Below are 22,114 nucleotides of genomic sequence, written 5' to 3'. Positions count from 1 at the left end.
ATCACATGACGTGTCAGGTGACCTGTTCACTGATTTAAGCAGGTGTATTTACAGTACTATTGTCACTTGACATTAAACTGTCACGGGAGCTTTTAACTAGTGTGCAGTCTCCTTTTTTCCTTACCTAAACCATGTGACCCTGAAATCAAAAGTGAAAGTGACTTCACCAGCAGCAGTATAAAAGGACTGTCTGTTCTGCAGTGTCTTGTAGAGGGAGGCTCTGTTGCTTCATCAACAGCAACAGAAAAAATACTTCATCCTGAACACAACTGAAGTGAACTGCAGAAGGTTCCTGGCTGAAAGAAGTGGTTGTGTCGTATGTGAAAGTCTTCTGCAAAGGTGAGTAAATAAATGCTTTTGTTTTATCAATGAATTCAGCTACAACAACTCGAAACCAGCTCTCCGTTTAAAGGGTGAGAGCTCTCAGTAGGCTACCAGGAAATACAATCCAATAGTATTCTTGAAAACTTGTTAAAGATGGTGATGAAGAATTTCTAATGCAGTGTGATGCTACAGAGCCTTCACTGCTTCCACTGTAAACTCTCATTAAAACTGAGCATCTGAGGCTGAGAAACATTTCACTGTGTTTTCAATGGTTTCATTTTTATTGATATACTGTATGTGCGGATGATGCATTGACTGATTGATATCAGACTACTAGACCACAACACCTTTAATGCTGGAGAAAACATAATCATGCTAGTGCTTTATGTTTTTGTTGCATATAATGTGATGTATACATAGGACTGGAAGCAAGCTCAGAGGCTGGGGTTAAACCTTTCCTATCCCAAGCAGACCTTGAAAAAGTAATTCATGCATTTGTTTCCTCCAGATGGGATTATTATTGTTATTCTATACACAGGACTGAGTCAAAAGACCGGGTAGCTAAACCAAATTCAGTATTTTTCTTCTTAACATGTTAATTAGGTCTTAAATGTGTCCCTTAAAACATGTAAAAAGTATTTTTGCCATTAATTATTTCCTTGTGGAGCTAGGCCTCAGAGACTGTGTTACACCATCTCTGTGTTCAGGATTTAATGGGCGGGTGTAGTTACCATAAACCCGCCCCCTGCTCCGCTCAAGATATAAATACATTCAGCGAACTGGCATCTCTGGTTTTCTGTCCCACTTGCTTTTGAGTCTAGCTGAAAGGGGAAACAGCCAGCTAACTAAACGTAGTTCATGTTCACACACAGGGGAGACCACTACTGTCTTGTTCCTTCATAACGAGTTTACAGGTTACATCCTTACATCCACATTACACACACACACACACACACACACACACAAACAAACAGCAGCGACGTAAACACTGTCTTTGAGTCTCCCTCATTAACACACCTGTCCGACCAAACAGCCTCCACTCATCCACACAACCAGACACACGGGAGATCAGCCATACAATAACTGACGGAAAAACACCGATATTATTCCCGTTTCCATCTCGTTCCTCGCGGTCAGCAAGTTTCATCCATTTGCATTGTGTGAAAAAAGAGGTTTTTAGCCGCGGCAACAGCCGTAGCTACGTGTTTCTGATCCCAGCTCCACCGTGTTGTTTTCCCCCGGTCTTCTCTCACCGGGAAACGGCCCGCTGCTCAGTTCGGACGCAGTGTGTCACGGGCGGTCTGGACCGGTGGTCTGGACTCGGTACCAGATCCAGAGAGGCTTCACTGTCTCCTTGTGTCGGCCTCTCCTGTCAGGACACTTGAAGCTAAATCTAGCTAAAAACGTTTCACACAATGCAAATGGATGAAACACGCTGACCAGGAACAAGATGTAAACGGGAACAGCATGGTAGATTATTAACCTGTTGGAGCTGGATGACTGGATGCTGCTGCCGACTGTTTTGGACACATGGAGGTAAACAGCCAGTCTGTTCAGCTCTAAAATAGCAAAAAAAGATACAATGAGCTCTTGAAAACAACATGTCTTTGAGTGATTCATTACATTTGAGAATCTATATTTTTTCCTCATTTACCAGGGGGAAACACTGAAGACATATTCTTTGAGCTTTACTGTGAGGAAGTAGACCCAAGACCAACATGCTTTGACATCGAGGGTGACTGTCAACAGACTGATGCAGCTGGTCAAGGTCAGCATTCATCTATCTTTGTCTATCATTCAACAGTAAGATATCACCTGATGTGACATCTGTATATCAAATCTTACTGTCATAACCACCAACACTATTATTTCCACAGTTCCCTGCCCCTCTGTGACGACCACAATCTATGAGCTCAGCAGCACACCAGTGTCTCAGCATGTGGATTCTTCTCCTGCTGGTGAACTGGGGAGTCACATTGTGACGTTTTGCAGAGAGGGAAAAAATGTGCAAGAGATAATGGACCTGGAGCCAGACGTCAAAAAACCCGTCCAGTCCCGTGAGGAAGTGAGGGATGAAAACATAGACAGACCTGCAACAACTGAACACAAAAGTAAGTAAAGGATAAATGTTGCCAGAAACAGTTGACAAAAGTCACTAACCTCTTCCAAAATATGTAGAAATGCAAACACAGACCCCATTGTAAAAAAATTGGAACCAGGAAACATACAGTAATGTATAGCTTAGGGACCGTTCGTTATTTATGTAATGGGCCACCGGAGGAAAATGGGGGGGTCATGTCACAATATTCTTTTTTTTTTTTAAAGTATATATTTTTTTGGCGTTTTTGCCTTTATTTGACAGCACATAGTGAGGTAGACAGGAAAGGGGGAGGCAGAGAGAGGGGGAATGACATGCAGGAAAGGTCTGCCCAACACGGGATTTGAACCGGGGACGTCTGCGTTGAGGACTGTAGCCTCTACATGGGGCGGCCGCCTTAACCACTGTGCCACGCACCGCCCCATGTCACAATATTCTTTGCTGAGGGGTGGGTCCACTAAAAAAAAAGGTCAGCAAGGGGGGGGGTCATCCAACTTTTTGTCTGGAGGACACTGCAATGCCCACAAAAAAACAAAAACGAGACATTTCAAAGCTGCAAGCACTGATGACAGCAACGGCCCCCAAACCACAACGTTATTTTATGTTACTCTGGTCTGCCCTGAGTGGGTTTCGAACCTGGTTCTCCCGCACCGCAGGTGACGATGCTAACCGCTTCGCCAAGAACTCAATGAGGACTTTGCATGCGGGTTAGCACGTCTTTTATGGGTGAGTGAGTTTAACTTGAAACAGAGGCTACGGTGCCTTTTCACGTAACTCTACTAAAGTGTGAGCGGCACCAGTGGCGGCTGGTCAATAGAGGGCGCTCGGGCGCCGCCCCCCCTGATGAAAAGCGATTTTTAATTATTATAATTTTTTCCAAAATAATAATTTAAAATTAATATTTTTTTCTTATTGTACCTGTGAATGTGATAGGAATTCTTAAAATCGAGCTGTATATAAAATAAAACCATTATTTAGAGGCTAATTTGCCTACAGGTTCATTTACTGTCTCTGTTATATCTATCGCTCTGTGTCTGGGGCGCTGGAGAAGTCGCCCGAGCAGTGTACCGGCTCAGCCAATCAGTGACTGTTGCTAAGTAAAAAATATACGGAGCAACAGGTAATTTAGCCAATCAGCGTTGTCGGATTTTATGCCTTTGGGGCGCAGAAAATATCGCCCCAAACCAAACATTTTGGTCTCCCGTGGCAACCAGAAATCGGGGGGGAAATTAACCGAGGAGCTGTCCTCGGTACCAGGATGGCTACGGAGTTTTCATCAGTTTCAAATTCTGTTTCCCGTATAATTTACTTTTTTTTAAAAAACAGTGAGGACAGATACCACACGGACTGTTACTGGAGTTAGAGACCTATTTATCTGAACGGATTACAAAACATGAACTCTCAAGGGACACATGAACGGTGCTGTCAGCTAACGTTAGCCAAGCTAGGCAGAAGTCAGGACTAGCAGCTGAGCTTCACAGCTGGATGAAAAACACAGTTTCACGGTGAGGAAATACAACGAACAGGTGGATAAAACTCTGTGGGCCGGTGGCGGGAGGCTGTTATGATGTGACAGGAGGCCGCGTAGTGTGTGAGAGGAGCACCGGAGGACTGGAGCACCGTTAACTGGCACGTCAGAGACTGCTCTCTCTTGATGCTCGGAGACAACTTTTGGACTACATGCTGTTGGTTCGTCCGCGGTGCGTTCACAGCTCGTCCGAGAGCGTTTTTATTAGTTCATCCAGCTTCTGGGACACTGGACTGGACACTGTTATTCCTGAGTGACACCAGGGGAAACTACTCACCCAGGCTGTGACAGGACGTCTGTGATGCGGAGCATCAGGCTGCAGCACTGTTCAATATGTTTACAGGTGTGACCAGTACGTTCACAGTTAGACTCGTCATCAAACCTGATAATGCAGCAGTTAAAATCTCACATCAGCAAGGTCAGACCAAACTTAATCACGTTATGCTCCTCCTATAGTGTTCCTGTCACACTTTGTCTATAGTTAACATTAATCACTGCTGTAGGTTACATCATACACATGCCTTTTAATAACCATATTTTTGTATTAAGAGTATTTGCTAATATATTTCACGTCCACTGTGTGCCACCAGTGAAAGACTACTGTTTGTTCATTGTCATTATCTGTCAAACTGCTGATTTATGAAGGCAAATAAATAATTAATGTTTATCCCTATGTAACACTAATAGAAAGAGTAGTGAGTCCGAGGAATAGTATGACACCAATATCTAAGCTCTAAGTTCAGTTGGAGGATTAATAAGCAAAACACAAGTGTTAAATTTTAGACAATAACTGGGTGCATTTATTCACCATAGAAAAATAGAAACACTTCTCTCAATAAGGTCTAATTCACCTCTATGTTATGCTTTGACAAAATGATAAAACCAAATACAGTATACCAAGTTCAAGTGAAATTAAATGTACCTCTGTTTACCTCAGAGCTCTGTAAGATATCACAAATAAGAAAGAAAACACAATGATTCAATTGGCCAATGTAAATTACTGTACCCGGGTACTGAAAATAATAAACTTAAATGAAATCACCTCCACTGTAAAGTGGGATCTTCCTCACAAAAGGAAATTAGTCCTTCAGTTCAGTTGCAGTCTTTTCAAGTTCAGTTTAGTCAAGTCAAAAGTTTCAATGTCTCCTTTTCGGTTAGTTCAGTCTCAGTTCAGTTATGTAGGGGCCCCCTTTTTATGTTGTTTTGTCAAGTTTCTTATCTGGAATCCAGTTGAAGCTGTCCTGTTGTTTCTCGATCCACGGAGTGGCTCCACTTGCAGCTGTAGTAGCGGACTGGCTGCCGCTCACCCGCTGAACCCACCGCGAGTCGCCGTTGTCTCCTCTCAGAAGTCAACCATAAAAAAACCAACCTGCATAGTGCACAGTTTAACCTTAGTTAAAGTCCATATTGATTCTTTAAACTATGCAGCATTAGTAAAACCTAACAGCTCGTTTTTCTCTGATATCTTTTTCATCTTTACTTTTTTTTCACACAGTCACAACAGAATACATATATATGCCTTCAAGAAAATAAAACTTAAAAGGCTATTTTTCTGTTAGCAGTATTTCTTTCACATCTTGAAATCAACAGCGATATGCATTTTCCAAACACATCACGTTTCTCCGATTGGTTTTTTCATCATTCACGGTCATTGAAATTAGCTCAGGCTAACACAGTTAAAGCTAACACTGAAAACACAACACACTCACCGGAGAATAGTCATCAAAACACACTAGTTAGTTATCCTCCTTAATCTTCTGGCAACACAACGTCGTCCCGAACAACTTTAACCTTTTCTCGGACAGCAAAAACATAAAACTTAACGGATATATCAACATTCACTCCACGCTGCTCACGAAAAGCTGCATTCACACTTGCATTCATCTTGTTTTTGTTCACTTCCTCCTTCTTCCTCATTTCTACCGCTGATTTCTGGACCCACTGGTGAGCGTAATACGCCACCTTGTGGACATTTATATGCTACTACATGCAAAAATCACAACACTTAAAACCATACACTATGTTAAATTTATGGGGGCTACATCCTCCCCTCCTGACCTTACATGCGTCTCTGCATGTTCAACATTCTTACACTGTCTCTGACACATTAGGCTGTAACTGACAAATGTATGGCATAGAATCAACTGTAAGAGCTTCAGTAAATGCTTTATCTAATCCCCTTAATAAAGACTGCATAACTTCAACTAAGGGGTTACCTAATGATGGATAAGTCAGTCTCTTAGGGGGGACTCTTTCTCTTGTGGACCTCCTTTCCACAATCTCTGCATGATCGGCTTCCTCTTTGTCGTCCTCATCAGAAGCCAGAGAACTCCCCTCTTCTCCTGTTTTCCCCAGTTCTTGGGGCTCCTGTGTTCCTACGGCCTCAGCCACTGGCTCAGCTATTATGCTGTCAGGTATCTCCTCAAATCCTTGTGGCTCAAAGGGCGTGGCCTCTGGATTAAGAGCGGACTCCTCCGGTGCTTCCTCATCACCACTCTCTGGAGTGGACTCAGATGGAGAGAGATCTCCAGCGGTAATAGGGATGTTACCTCCAACAGGACTGTTTTCCACAACTGTATCTCCCTGCTCTGCGGATGCAGTTGCCTCAACTGACTGCTGGAGACCATCCATCTTTCCTTCCTCTTCTTCTGTTGCACTCCTGTCAACTGTAGGTGCAGAGTCAGGGTAGTAGTAGTCAAAAGCATCACTTTCACTTTCACATTCAAATTGATTCTCCTCACACTCTCCATCACCATAAGTTTTGTTGTCAGTTACACTGTTGAAACCAGAAACTCCAGCCTTCCTTGCTGGTCTCTTGGGCTCGGGCTGTGGCTCTGGCTGTGGCTCTGTAGCTGCGGGAGGCAAGAACCCACAAGGCAACAACAAATCTCTGTGTAACACTCTCTCTGGGCCATCTGAGTCACATGGTGCTATGACATATACAGGTAAGTCCTTCACTTGCTTTATGACCCTGTAAACAGTCTGACTCCATTTGTTGGCTATTTTGTGCTTCCCACGGATTCCCACATTCTTTGCCAGAACACGATCTCCTGCTTCCAACTTAGACTCTCTGACTTTTTGATCAAACCGCTGTTTGTTGTGGAGAGCACTTTTTGCACTGTGATCAGCTGCTATCTGATAGCTCTCTCTGAGACTTTCTCTGAGGTTTTTGACATACTGGACATGGGACTCCTTTCCTTTTCCCTCAGCACAGAGTCCAAAAGCAATGTCAATGGGCAAGTTGGGTTGTCTCCCAAACATCAGTTGGTATGGTGAGTATCCAGTCGTGTCATGCTTAGTGCAGTTATATGCATGAACTAACGGTTGCACAAAGTCTCTCCATTTCACCTTGTCCTCTTCCTGCAGGGTACCCAACATGGCAAGGAGTGTCCTGTTAAATCTCTCCACGGGATTCCCGCGTGGATGATATGGTGTTGTGCGCGATTTCTTTATTCCCAGCAGACTACAGAGCTCTTTTATGAGTGTGGACTCAAAGTCCCGGCCCTGGTCACTATGTAACCGTTCAGGGAATCCATAATGAATAAAGAAATGATTCCACAACGCCTTTGCAACTGTTTTTGCCTTCTGATCAGGTGTTGGGACCGCTACAGCGTACTTTGTGAAATGGTCGGTGATAACAAGTATGTCTTTTGTTCCTCTCCCATCTGGTTCTAATGAAAGGTAATCAATACAAACTAACTCAAGGGGTCTGCTTGTCTGAATATTCACTAGGGGAGCACTACGTTCAGCTCTGGCCTTTTGTCTCACACACCGCTCACATTTTTTTACTTTGTCATTTACATCAGTCTGCATATGCGGCCAGTAGAAGCGGGTGCGCACTAAATCCATGGTGCGATCAACACCCATATGCCCTGTGGCATCATGCAGGCCCTCTAAAGCTAGCTGCCTGTAACTTTGAGGGAGAATGAGCTGATAGGAGGTCACTCCATTAACTTTTCGTTTTCTGTAGAGTACCTCATCCCTTAAGACTAACTGACCCCAGAGGCGTAACATGAGCTGAACCTCTCTGTCCTCACGTTGTCTTACTCTGTATGAAGGACGTCTACCCCCTTTTAGAATAGAAATTACTCTGCTAATAGCTGTGTCTTTTTTTTGTTCAAGAGCCCAATCTTGATGGGACATGCGAGGCAGGGAACATGACTCTGGGAAAAGGTCAGTATGGCTGTACTCAGGTGGGATGGCGCCCACATCCATAGCAAGGCACTCAACAGAAGCTGGCGCAAGAGAGAAGTCAGGTTGTATGTTTGGGGTGTCGGTGGTAAGATGTTTCTGACAGATAGCTTTTACAACCTCTGCAGAGACTTCTGGTTCTCCTTTCTCCAGGACGAATCTGGATATGAACTGCTCTATGCGGGTGTTCTCATCCACACACGTGAGATCTGTCCCATCCTGAGGATGTGGCCGCCTTGAAAGGCCATCCGCGTCCTGATTTTTCTTCCCAGCTCTGTATTGCACATGGAAATCAAAGGTTGAAAGAGCAGCCAACCACCGATGCCCTGCGGCATCCAGCCTAGCAGTTGTCAAGACATATGTTAAGGGATTGTTATCGGTAACAACTGTAAACTGTGCCCCATACAGATAGTCAAAAAACTTGTCAGTGACCGCCCACTTGAGGGCAAGAAACTCGAGTTTATGGGTAGGGTAACGTTTTTCACAGTTAGACAGACCCCTGCTTGCAAAAGCTATCACTCGTAACTGGCCACCCTGCTCTTGATAAAGAGCTGCACCTAAACCGTGCAAACTTGCATCTGTATGCAGAACGTAAGGTTTTTTAGCGTCTGCAAAACCCAGAACAGGTGCAGTTGTAAGTTTGTGAATGAGTGTATCAAAAGCCTCGTCACATTTTGTGGTCCACTTATCAGCAAATGGTTTCTTAGGGTCAATCATAGGGGTGTTTTTTGAATTTGCCTTCGCAGACTTTTTAGGAGGTAGATAGCCTACTGTTAGGTCGTTTAGGGGCCTTGCTATTTTAGAGTAATCCCTAATAAACCTCCTATAATACCCTGCGAACCCCAGAAATGACTTTAGTTCCTTTATGTTTTTTGGTTTCGGCCAGGTTGTGAGAGCTGTGATTTTTCCTGGGTCTGTCTCAACCCCTCTCTCTGATACCACGTGCCCCAGATATTTGACTGATGTCCTGAAAAAACTGCACTTCTCGGGGAGAGTTTAAGTCCAAATTCTCTGAGTTTGCTGAGAACACGCATCAAGCGTTCTTCATGCTCTTCGAGAGTGGCAGAAAAAACTATCAGGTCATCTAAAAAGACCAAAACTTCGTTGAGGTTCAAACTGCCCACACATTTCTCCATTACACGTTGAAACGTGCTGGGGGCATTGGTTACCCCTTGGGGCATGCGGTTAAACTCCCAAAACCCCATTGGTGTTACGAATGCTGTCTTATACTTATCTTCCTCCTCAACTTCGACCTGATAATATCCGGATTTTAAATCCATGACCGAGAACCATTTCGACCCTGTGAGTGCTGAAAAGGCTTCCTCGATGTTTGGTAAGGCATAGGCGTCTTTGATTGTCTGATTGTTTAACTTGCGATAATCAATACATAATCTGATTGCGCCACTTTTCTTTTTAACGATCACAATAGGAGATGCAAATGGGCTTTCAGACTCACGTATTACGTTAGCATCACAGAGTTCCTTCAGATGCAGTCTGACTGCCTCATAGTCTGATGGATGGATCGGTCGAGGCCGTTGTTTGAAGGGGGTGGGATCTGAGAGTCGTATGCGATGCTTCACAGCTGTGGTGTGCCCATAATCTAGGTCGTGTGTGGCAAAAACATCTGACATTGAGTTTAACCTTTCAGTGACTCTCTTTCTCCATTCGTCACAGAGAGGAGAGTCTGTGAAGTCGAACGTCAGAGTGCTGGCTGGCTCAGGAGTGCTGATGTTGTTGCACGAAGCAGTTGTGGTGGCAGTTTGAGGAGCCTTTCCCTCACTGCTCTCTTGACCTGCGGCAGATGGTAAAGGGGAGACTGACAAAGGTAAGCAAAGATCAGCTATAGTTTGACTAGCAGGCACTCTAATGACATGCGCACTTTCATTTTTTACCAGGATGGGAACTTTAAAAGATGACTTTGCAGGAGCTGTCATGACATAACTGCAGAACATCAGACCACCAGGTAAGGCTGGCGCTGCAGGCTCAACCAACACAGATGTGCCTGGGGAAATACACACATTTCTAGCATAACCTGTCAAGGCAACCTTTGTACCAGGTGATACTGTCACACACTTCTTGCTCAGCAGTTTCACTTTTCCAATTTTCTCATTGTTTTGGTTAACTCTTTGTCTGTTGTACATTGTTTTGATCAGAGGAGTGGTGGTACACTGAACATGGTTGCTGTTAACATTGGTTTCTTCATAAGCTGTATGGATTTCATAAAGCACGTCCAAAACATTTGTTCCGACCAGCACTGGAACGTCTTTGTTTGTTCTACAATCAGGCACAACAAGAGCTAAAGTTGACATTTCTTCAGGTTTCCCAGTAATTTCTTGTGGGAAAAAGATGCTCAACTCTATGTAACCTAAATAAGGCACTGCTTGGCCAGCTGCACCTTCTATATCTAGGATTTTCCGCAATGGTTGGACTGACCGTGAAGGCAGATGGAGCCTGTGAAAAGACTCTGACACTGTTGTCACCTGAGAACCTGAGTCGAGGAGACAAGTGCATGGAACTCCATCTACGGTCAATGTGGCAATGCGCTTTGATCCCACCAATGCTGTCAAAAGAGCTTCATCTGACAGCCCTGGTAGAGACTGACTCATATTCTTAACTTCTTCATGTCTCTGATTGTGCATAGACCTTTGTGCTGGATGGGGACTTTGTTCTGGCTGGGCCTCAGTCTGTCCCCCTACTGAAACCCGGTCCAGTTTAAAGCTTGACCATGCTTGGCTTTCCACTCCTCCTGTTTAGCTTTCAATTCTTTATACTTCTTGTCAACCAGGTCTTTGTTGGGAGGGTTTTCACATTGCCTAGCAATGTGGCCATTTTCTCCACATTTGAAACAAAACCAAGGTTTTGGTTGTGGCCTCAAGGCTTGCTGGTGGACCTGGATGTCAGCTGTTGCCGTTGGCGGCTCAGGGAATGTCGTAGTCTTTTGTTCGTGTTTTTTCTTTCTCTGAGCTCTCTTTTCTGTCAGCTGTATTTGTAGCTCTGATACTTGCTTTCTTAGACTCTCTGTTTCTGTTATGTATCTCTGTAGAATGTCTGTGTTAGGATCATCTTTGGGAGCAGCTTCTGCAACATACTGAAAGTGCATGGTGGGTTTCACTTTTGAACTCCCAAAATGGCGTTGCATCCTGTCCATCTTTACTGCTCTCCTTTCCTCTTCGGTTCTCAGCTGGAGGAGGAGTTCAGAGAAATCTGGTGGTAAGTCAGTTTTGATCTTTTGTTGAAGGGTCAGGAGTAAGGTTTGATCCCAGCAACCACGAGTGAATTGTTTGTACAGCTGTCGGTTTGCATTAGCTTTGTTCGCACCTCCTCTTCTTATTGCAGTGCTGAGAATCGCTTGTAACCTCTGAAGATATTCTGAGGCCTTTTCTCCTGAATCTTGGTGAGTATTGAGAAACTTGGCAAAAATTTCCTCACCATCATCGACAAGTCCATACGCTGACTGAAGAAGCCTCACATAGTCGCGGGGGGATGAACTGGACCCAAGTTGTCTGATGATGTCCGAAGCAGGCGAGAGCAAGCTCTCCAGTATCATCCTTCTCTGCATGTCAGTGGGCAGACCATCCTGGAACATGAGTTCAACATGTAAACACCAAGTCTCAAAGTCCACTTCACCAGGTGGCTTGGGCATTCTACCTGAGAACGACCGCAGTCGCTTGGGGGAGGGGCTTGAAGCAGAAGCTTCACTCTTGATAACATGCTCCACTATTATGCGTTGGACATCTTGGGGGTTAAGTGCATCACTGCCCAGTACTGCTGGAGTAACTTTCACAGCCCGTTTCTTAGGTTTTGTGGCCTTGTCACCTGATTTGGATGTGGAACTGGCTGGTGCAGGGGGGGGTTGTGACTTTTCCTTTGGGGGAATTGACGCAAAGGATTCTGCACTACTGTCCGACCCACCCTTCTCAGAATCTGAACTATCTATCTCAGTAGAATCTGATTCATCTGGAATTGGTACACTGAGTTCTGCTTTAGCTGTGGGAGGGGGCTGGCTGGCTGAAGCCATGAGTTTATCAATACTCTCTAAACACCACTTTAAAGCAGGGTCTCTGGCAGTGGCTATCTCAAAAGGAAATCTGGTCGAGAAGTATGCTACCACTTCTTCAGACTCAAACTCTATTACGACCTGCTCTGGGTTCACACGAACTATCTTAGTCACCCTCCCATGTGGTTCCAGAACCTCAGTGATTTCATCATTTGTATCATCATCATTAATGCCTAAGGCAAGAACTGACTTCTTTACTTCAAAATCCCATTCAATTTCGGCAGTAGCCATAGTTATTTCCTGATGCACCCTTCAAAACAACAAATTGCTAATTTGGCTTGAGTTTTACTTATAATCCTCCTGGCTAGCTCGCCACCGAATGACTTGATGTAACACTAATAGAAAGAGTAGTGAGTCCGAGGAATAGTATGACACCAATATCTAAGCTCTAAGTTCAGTTGGAGGATTAATAAGCAAAACACAAGTGTTAAATTTTAGACAATAACTGGGTGCATTTATTCACCATAGAAAAATAGAAACACTTCTCTCAATAAGGTCTAATTCACCTCTATGTTATGCTTTGACAAAATGATAAAACCAAATACAGTATACCAAGTTCAAGTGAAATTAAATGTACCTCTGTTTACCTCAGAGCTCTGTAAGATATCACAAATAAGAAAGAAAACACAATGATTCAATTGGCCAATGTAAATTACTGTACCCGGGTACTGAAAATAATAAACTTAAATGAAATCACCTCCACTGTAAAGTGGGATCTTCCTCACAAAAGGAAATTAGTCCTTCAGTTCAGTTGCAGTCTTTTCAAGTTCAGTTTAGTCAAGTCAAAAGTTTCAATGTCTCCTTTTCGGTTAGTTCAGTCTCAGTTCAGTTATGTAGGGGCCCCCTTTTTATGTTGTTTTGTCAAGTTTCTTATCTGGAATCCAGTTGAAGCTGTCCTGTTGTTTCTCGATCCACGGAGTGGCTCCACTTGCAGCTGTAGTAGCGGACTGGCTGCCGCTCACCCGCTGAACCCACCGCGAGTCGCCGTTGTCTCCTCTCAGAAGTCAACCATAAAAAAACCAACCTGCATAGTGCACAGTTTAACCTTAGTTAAAGTCCATATTGATTCTTTAAACTATGCAGCATTAGTAAAACCTAACAGCTCGTTTTTCTCTGATATCTTTTTCATCTTTACTTTTTTTTCACACAGTCACAACAGAATACATATATATGCCTTCAAGAAAATAAAACTTAAAAGGCTATTTTTCTGTTAGCAGTATTTCTTTCACATCTTGAAATCAACAGCGATATGCATTTTCCAAACACATCACGTTTCTCCGATTGGTTTTTTCATCATTCACGGTCATTGAAATTAGCTCAGGCTAACACAGTTAAAGCTAACACTGAAAACACAACACACTCACCGGAGAATAGTCATCAAAACACACTAGTTAGTTATCCTCCTTAATCTTCTGGCAACACAACGTCGTCCCGAACAACTTTAACCTTTTCTCGGACAGCAAAAACATAAAACTTAACGGATATATCAACATTCACTCCACGCTGCTCACGAAAAGCTGCATTCACACTTGCATTCATCTTGTTTTTGTTCACTTCCTCCTTCTTCCTCATTTCTACCGCTGATTTCTGGACCCACTGGTGAGCGTAATACGCCACCTTGTGGACATTTATATGCTACTACATGCAAAAATCACAACACTTAAAACCATACACTATGTTAAATTTATGGGGGCTACACCTAAAAATGGGTTTGGGGTTTTTTTTATCAAGATGGTCACCAAAAACTTCAGGGACAAACAGCCCCACCTAGAATATTTTTCACCAGCCGCCACTGAGCGGCACATACGTTCACGTTGCTTTCGTGAATTGTAAACACAGACGGCCCCCTCGGTTTTTGCGTCCAGCAGTTTAGCGGCTAATTCAACTGCAGTGATGGATAACTGTACTAGAGAGGTTCAACAACTTCATGAGCTTCATTTGAGGATTAAACGGCAGCTTTTACCTGACGGGAGACCAACGCCTGAGCTACGGTAGCTAACAGTTAGCAGGTTTTACGTAGCCTACTTTCTCTCTCTCACTCTCTTTCTTACACATGCAGGCACACACACACACAGAGCCCAGGTTGTCTGCCATATCTGTTGTAAACCTTGTACATTGTTGAGTACAGTTCACATTATTGTTGCTTCGGTTTGAGTGTTTGTATTAATTGTTGATGGTTTGTTGTGTTATGTGAGCTGGTCCAAAATCGCGATTCTGTTATTGATGAGTTGGGTTTTAATAACAGCTGATAAATGGCATGGATTGTGATGAGAAGGTGTTGCACACATTGATAATGTTAATTAAACTGGGGATTTGAATGGATTTCCACTCTTGTCGTGGTGGGAATAAACAATCTTTAACCATCCCTCGCTCGTTTTCTCCCCTGGGAGGACGACGCAGATTAGTCGACCGACCACCACAGCAGCCCGGCTGTTGCTTCTGTGATGATCCGCTCATCCAGAGGCAGCAACCGGGTTACTGAGGGGCTTCTCCCCTGGAATGACGCCGTGGCTTAGCCGGCCAACCACCTCAGCAGCCCCGGCTGCTTCCTCTGTGATGATTCGCTCATCCAGACGCAGCAACCGGTTTACTGAAGTGCTCGTTTTCTCCCCTGGGACGATGCCGCGGCTTAGCCGGCCGACCACCTCAGCAGCCCGGCGGTAGCCTCTGTGATAGTCCGCTCGTCCGGTGGTAGCCTAGTTAGCTGCTCCACAGATGGAGCTTCACTGCTCCGCAAACGGCGGAGCAAACTTCCAAACAGGCGTCATTTGGATAAACTAACCGCATATTGGGGATCTATATTGTGTCCCCATGATAAATCTACTGAAATGGCACCGTCTTGGTGGAGTGGAGTGTGGTGTGTAAGGTCAGAATGCAGATGTCCGAGAGTGAGGGCATGTCACGTGTCGATGGCTGGGGGGGGGGTGTATCTTTTGATAAGGCTTAATGCAGGGTCATGTTAAAATTTACTGACTCTGACAGGGGGGTCAGGTAAAAATAAAAATAAAAAGTCCCGTGAATCCCTCCGCTGATGATAAATAACGAACAGTCCCTGACAGAGATATTTAAATAAACACATAAAAACATACATACTGTACATGTACCAAAATTTTAACCAGGAAATAAATACCACCAACAACAACAACAAAACAATGTATACATACATATACTGTATGTATACACCTTTACCCATATGTATAAACTCCAACCATACAAGAAAAATAACAAGACAGAATAGTTCCTTAACCCTAACCAACCCCGTCCCCACAGATCCTTCGCTAAATTTCAAAACATGCTGGATATTTCAGATAAATACATATAGCCTAATACAATACATACAAAGAGTTAAAACATAGCTCAAGCTATGTCGAGTGCCTCCTTCCTAGCTTTGCAGCAAATGCTGATTTCTTTTTTTAATGAAACCATTAGCTACCACAGGCAAGGACTATTGAAATCACCAAAGATGCTGTGGGGCCATCGGTGTTGACCATCATGAGTCACCATTCACGTTTAACATTTCATGAACATTTTTGGGGCAACTTCCCGGCAAGATATGGAATTTTATAGGCATAAAAGTATGGAAGAGGATTAGGGCCACTGTGGTAAAAAAAAAAGTGAGTTCTGACTTTTTTCTCAAAATCTGACTTATTTCTCAGAATTCTGACTTTAAACTCAGAATTCTGAGAAACCCAATCCCCCTGCTCCTCTCACCTACACATGAGCATCTGCTGGGCCGCATGGCCTGCCAGCCTCACCAGAGCTTTAGAGAGCTCTGAACGGCAAGGGCATTGTCGGTACGAGCAACGGCACCGGCAACATTACCGGTTCCGGCAGTTGTAACGGCGATGTTACCGGTACCGATGATGGCAACCATACCATTGCCATTGCTAGTAAAATTGCCGTCGCAGTCGTCGGTACCAGTGGTGCTGTCTTCGTTGTCCAGAGCTCACTGGAGTGGCTGGTGGGCTCACTGGAGCTCTGGAAGGGTGGCTGGCGGGCCATGCGACCCAGCACATGTTCTTGTGTGGGTCAGAAGAGCAGGGAGACTGGGCTTGAGCTGATCTCTGGAGTTTTTTTCCCCTCCAAAAAAACAAAACAAACCTAGAATTCTCAAATTCTAGAATTCTGAGTTGAAGTCAGAGTTCTGAGAAAAAAGTCAGATTTTTTTTTTTTTTTTTTTTTTTTACAGTGGTCCTAATCCTCTTCCGTATAAAAGTGAGTTAGTAAGTACTGGGACAAAATGAGAATCAAAATCCAACATAAACATGATTGGCATTCAGGAGTTAATAGATATTCATCAAGTTGCCTTGCTGAATAATGACAGTAGACCTACTGTAAATGTGTCCATTAACTGACATTTCCACACACTGTACTTATGAATGTCTTCTATGTGTCAATTATTCTGAAGATTTAGAGCACACATGATTGCCTACAAGAGTAACAAGCATCTTGATATCCACAGAGATACAGCTGCAGAGCTTCTTGGAGGACCTGGGGTTGATGCAGCACTACACAGAGAAGCTGTCACTGAGCAAAATACTTCAGATTGATGAGAAGACCATTGTTGATGAACCTGCCAAGAATCACTCAGATCATCCATGGTATTTTCTAAAGAAACTAATGATGGTTACTGTGACAGCCAGGAACATTGAGTGTACAGCAGAGAGTGAATCCGACTATGATGATGCGGCAGGAAATACAAGTATGGATTATGATAATCTTCTTCAAAGTCCAAATTCAGGTGACATGCTAAACCCCCTCGACATCATCACTGCTATCTTTCTGTGTTCTGATGGTTTTGTCCAGCAGGAATTGGCACTCAAAATGTCCATGTGTCAGTTTTCTGTGCCTCTGCTGCTTCCTAATTGTGACACAAAACAGTGCACACTCATGCTTTGGGCTTTGAGAGATATTGTTAAAAAGTACAGACCGGAGTCACTTTCACAATCCAAAGGTTTTATTGAAGAGAGAATTGTTCTCTCTAAACTTCCAATGATATCCTTTGTGAGACTGGGGGAGTGCTCCTTGTCCAAGTCAAAGATTCTCAACAAGCTTTTGAGCAGTTCTCAGCAGTACCATGACACCTTCGTTCATCTTGATATGGAGTGTGGTGACTGTCCAAGAAGAATATCTGATGGACTGACTGAAATTACTTGGTACCTTCCATGTGGAAACAAAAACATTGATATTTTCAGTGAGCCAGTAGCTGTAGCCAACCTTCGTGGGGACATTGCTTCATTTGAAACGCAGTTTTCTTTTTTATCTCAGACATCTGCAGCAGTTTTTGTGTTCTTTGACAATTTGAATTCTGAGTATAAGCTGCTTATGAACCAACACCACAAGGCACAGATCTTCTTGGTGGGTAACCATCAGAGCAAGACCTTTAATATGGAAGCACTGGAAAAAGTTGCATCTAAGTTAGGCTTGACCAAGAACAACATCCCTATTAAGACTAAGCAGAAAAACGATGCAGGCTTTGTCAAAAATCTGAGGAAAACAGTGAAGGATGTTGTTGAAAGAACAGAGAGGAAGATGTGCATAGAGCAGATGGCTAACATCGCCCGTGAACTGGGAATCTCAGTTGACCAAGACTGTCCAGAATGTCAGACTGCCAAGAAAAATGCAGATGCCATCACTGAAGAAATTCAAAAAACCCTTAAATATAAAGAAACTCAGCTTCCCCTGCAAGGTGAAATATGGAAGGAACTGACAAGCTTGGAGAAGGAACAATATAGGCTCAGAAAAGCTGGTTCTGAAAACATAGAAAAATATAAAAGTGATCTCCAGGAAAAGAAAGAAAACCTTCGGGCCAAACAGAACTCTTATTACATGTCAAATGCAATGACTTGCTTCATCAATGCAGTATCCAGCACAGGGATACAGAGATGTTATTTCCTGAAATGGATGCGAATGAATCTCGATAACCTGTCTCAAGAAAAACTGTCTAAACTCAGAGACCAGTACAAAGAAAAATGCAAGAATTCTGAGAACAAAGATGAGATCAAACACATTGACAGAGAACTTTCCAACAGCTCACTGGGGACTGAACACTACTTCCGTGAAATGGGTCAGATCTATGAAGCTTCACTTTCTCTTCCAGAGAAACACCAAACACGTCAACAGTTACAACACCTGCCCAATCTCTGTGCAGGACTGCTGCTTGAAGGATTTCCCCTTGAGCTTGTAGATGGAGATGCATCCAACATACCTCTCAGATGGGTGAGTGCCGTTCTCTCTGAGCTCAATGCCTTGGTGTCTCCAAAGAACAAGATCCTGGTCGTCACAGTTCTTGGAGTTCAGAGCACAGGAAAGTCCACTCTCCTCAACACCATGTTTGGTGTGCAGTTTGCAGTCAGCAGTGGACGATGTACTCGAGGTGCTTTTATGTTGCTCATCAGAGTCAGTGAAGACGTCAAAAGAGTTCTCAACTGTGACTTCATGGTGATCATTGACACTGAGGGCTTAAAGTCACCAGAGCTTACACAGTTGCATGACAGCCATGAACATGACAATGAGCTTGCAACACTTGTTGTGGGGCTGAGTGATGTCACCATCATCAATATAGCAATGGAGAACTCAACAGAAATGAAGGACATCTTGCAGATAGTGGTGCATGCTTTTCTCAGGATGAAAGAGGTGGGCAAAAAGCCTAAATGTCAGTTTGTTCATCAGAATGTTTCAGATGTTTCAGCCCATGATAAGAACTTGAAAGACAGGAAACTGCTCTTGGAACAGTTAAATGAGATGACACAGGCAGCAGCCAAGATGGAAAGGAAAGAGGAGAACAAGAGCTTCACTGATGTGATGGAATACAATCCAGACACTGGGAACTGGTACATTCCTGGACTCTGGAATGGAAACCCACCAATGGCACCAGTCAATGCAGGGTACAGCGAAGCTGTGTATGAGCTCAAGAAGAACGTCATCCAACTACTGGGCCGTTGTGGGTCGTCTGCTAATGATATTTCAAAGTTCAAAGAGTGGATGTCAAGTCTGTGGACTGCAGTGAAGCATGAAAACTTCATCTTCAGCTTCAGAAACAGTCTAGTGGCCGATGCTTACCTGAGACTTAGCACAGAATTCAACAAATGGGAATGGGAATTCAAAAAACACATGTACGAGTGGGTGACAAATGCTGAAACAAGACTCTCAAATTTTGGCACAGTTGCTGCAACATCTGAAATAACTGACATGAAAGATCTTGTCATGTGTTTGAAAAGTGAAGCCTCCACAGAGCTGTCTAAGTGGGAGACAAAGCTTCTTGAAAATCTGACCCAGTACTTCAAGCAAACAGAAGGTCACGCCTATCTAGTAGAGGGATACAAAGAAGACTTTGCAAACAGTGCAAAGGCACTTCACAGAGAAATGCAGAACTCTGTCTTTCATCAGCTCACAGCAGCATCAGATATCAAACAAGGAATGAGAGAACTTGATAGAATCAAGGAAAATCACACAAGAGAAATTGAAAAGGCAGTGTGTGCACTGATTGATCAATGTAGGGAGAAGAATGTCCAGATGAGCAATCCGGAGCTGGACAAGGAATTTGATAAGATGTGGAGTGAAACAGTAAAGAAGCTGTCTGTTTCTGAACAAAAGAAAACAGATGTCTTTGCCAGTATATCTCACCACCTGAGATTAAATCTGACACACAAGGGGAGTCATGCATGTGCATTGTTGAGTGAAAAAAGCCTGGCAAAATGTGGACTGATGCCTTTCAAATATAAAAGAGAGGGAGTGGACAAGGTCACCACGCATGTAATGCAAAAAATGTTGATCATTGATGAGTGCACACAGTTTGTGGAGCAAAAAGTCAAAAGAAAAAACAATTATCATGAGACATGCATCCAGGAGATCCTACGCATGATTGATGAGAAGCTGCAAAACAATCAGGACTTAAAGACAGACATCGAGTTTGAAGTTTCTCTGAAACAACACATCTGTGGATTTGCAGCCAGAAGGTTTCAGACGATGCATGAAGATTTCCTTCATTTAAACGATCCTTACAGATGTCTGAAACTAAACAAAGAAAAGTATCGTGCTGATTTCAAAGATGTGTTTTGTAAACAAGACCAGTGCCAGAAGAAGGCAGAAGAATTCACCAACCGTTGCTTGAAGCCTGCAGTCCAGGACTACATCAATCGTTCCATGGGTCCTGATATCATTGGTGAGATGCTGACTCTACAGCAGTTCAGCACAAGAATGTCCTTCCAGTATTCAGTTTTACTGGATTTGCTGAAAAATGAAAACTTTTACAACTACTACAGCTACATCTGCTCATATGAAGAATATGTGAAGAACTGGATACTTGAACAAATCATATCTCACTTCTCAAAGGGGTCAAAGATGGCTGAGTTTGAAGCTCAACGTCTTCAGTCAAGTATCAACAGTATAAATGAAGCTATCAACCAGGCCAAAATGAAGAACAGTGACAACCTAAAAACATTTGTTAAAGATGTTTGCAAAGAACTTGGAGATAAACTGGTCATTTCCCAATATGCTCTTGGTGCTTTCATGATGCTGAACAATGCAGACCAGGAACAGTTTGCACACTGCCTAATAGTGTCCGTGAAGGAGATGGGAGAAGTTCTTGGAGAAGAGTTTAAACAGATCAACATTGATCTGAAATTGAAACATCTTCACGTGATGCCCCAGAATGAGCTTTTCATCAGAGTGATTGGATGTGGTGAACAGTGTCCATTCTGTGCAGTGCCTTGTGAGGCCGGAGGAAAAGACCATACTGAACACTGGGCTTCACTTCATCGGCCACAGGGTCTAGGTGGATACTTATTAGTTTGGTCACAAAAACTTGAAACTGAAATATGCTCCTCCCTCGTGGTCAGTGAAGAATGTTTTCAATGTGAGGCTACAGATTTTAAATGTCATCCCTACAAGAATTACAGAGACATTTTCCCAGAGTGGAGAATTGCTCCAGACGGAAGCTTTGAGGCCTCAGACTACTGGAAATATGTGATGGCAAAATTCAACTACATGTTTGCCATAGCATGTGAAGCACAGCCTGCTGATATACCTTTAATGTGGGAGAAAATTACACAGGAGCAGGCAGAGGCCAGTCTGAAAGAGTCATTTAACTTCAGTTAAGAACTGTGGCTGACACTTTGACATAGAAATACCTGTGAGTTCAGCCAGTTTAATCAAGGATTGTATTACTATTTTCAACTTAAGAAAATACCAATAATTGTATACATTTTCTTTATACTCATTTTGAATGAACGGAATTGTCAGTGTGACCCTCCTCTTTCTTTTTTGGGGGATATTTTGATTTTAACATACAGGTGTATGCAAGATGACAAGCTATAAGAGATAGCTGACACACTCTTATAGCTTTTTTCATTTAACTTTTGCAAACTACAGATATCAAGACCACGTTTTACAGTTTGTGATAATTTATAGAGGTTCTTTTCCCATATGCTTTATTGATGTTTGGTTATTTTCAAGTATATATTTTTTAGCTTTTCATGCCTTTATTTGATAGAACAGAAATGGGAGGCAGAGAGAGGGGGAATGACACGCAGGATAGGGCTGCTAGACGCGGGACTCGAACCGGGGTCGAGGACACAGCCTCAACACATGGGGCTACCAACTGAGCTTAACATCGCCCCATGCTTTATTGATGTTTATCACTTTACATTTTTCAGATGCTTTATGTTATATAGTGCAGATATGTTAACTTTTATACTTTGGTGTGAGCTTTACAGTATACATTGGGTGTGTGTTTTATTGATGTATAATGTTTGTGTTGATTGAATTATTTTTTCCATACTGTGAAGCACTCTGTGTATGCGTATTATAATGGGTGCTATATAAATAAAGTTTTACTTACTTACTTAGGTTTGGGGCTATTCAGTCAGTGAGTGATATAGTTAAAGACACACGAAGAGGGCATACACGTACACAT

General features: G+C 43.2%; 2 protein-coding genes across 2 annotated transcripts in view; both read left to right on the top strand.

Annotated features, from left to right (window-relative positions):
- LOC146969482 (interferon-induced very large GTPase 1-like) overlaps nucleotides 1-21,532 on the top strand; it is a 147,433-nt gene extending 125,901 nt beyond the window's left edge. Inside the window, exon 8 of the mRNA XM_085806183.1 lies at nucleotides 21,492-21,532. The gene's annotated coding sequence lies outside the window, so the exon portion shown is untranslated. The remainder of the gene's footprint in view (nucleotides 1-21,491) is intronic.
- LOC146969481 (up-regulator of cell proliferation-like) lies at nucleotides 1,988-21,595 on the top strand. Its single transcript, XM_085806186.1, has 3 exons — nucleotides 1,988-2,092; nucleotides 2,202-2,435; nucleotides 16,661-21,595. The coding sequence occupies exons 2-3, from the start codon at nucleotides 2,342-2,344 to the stop codon at nucleotides 21,295-21,297; spliced, it is 4,731 nt and encodes a 1,576-aa protein (XP_085662312.1). The 5' UTR covers nucleotides 1,988-2,092; nucleotides 2,202-2,341; the 3' UTR covers nucleotides 21,298-21,595.
- Nucleotides 21,596-22,114: the final 519 nt, after the last annotated feature.

Source organism: Trachurus japonicus, chromosome 18, assembly GCF_045865225.1.
Source record: "Trachurus japonicus isolate A0001 chromosome 18, Traja_1.0".
Classification (NCBI taxonomy): Eukaryota; Metazoa; Chordata; class Actinopteri; order Carangiformes; family Carangidae; genus Trachurus; species Trachurus japonicus.
This window is presented reverse-complemented; position numbering and strand designations above follow the sequence as displayed.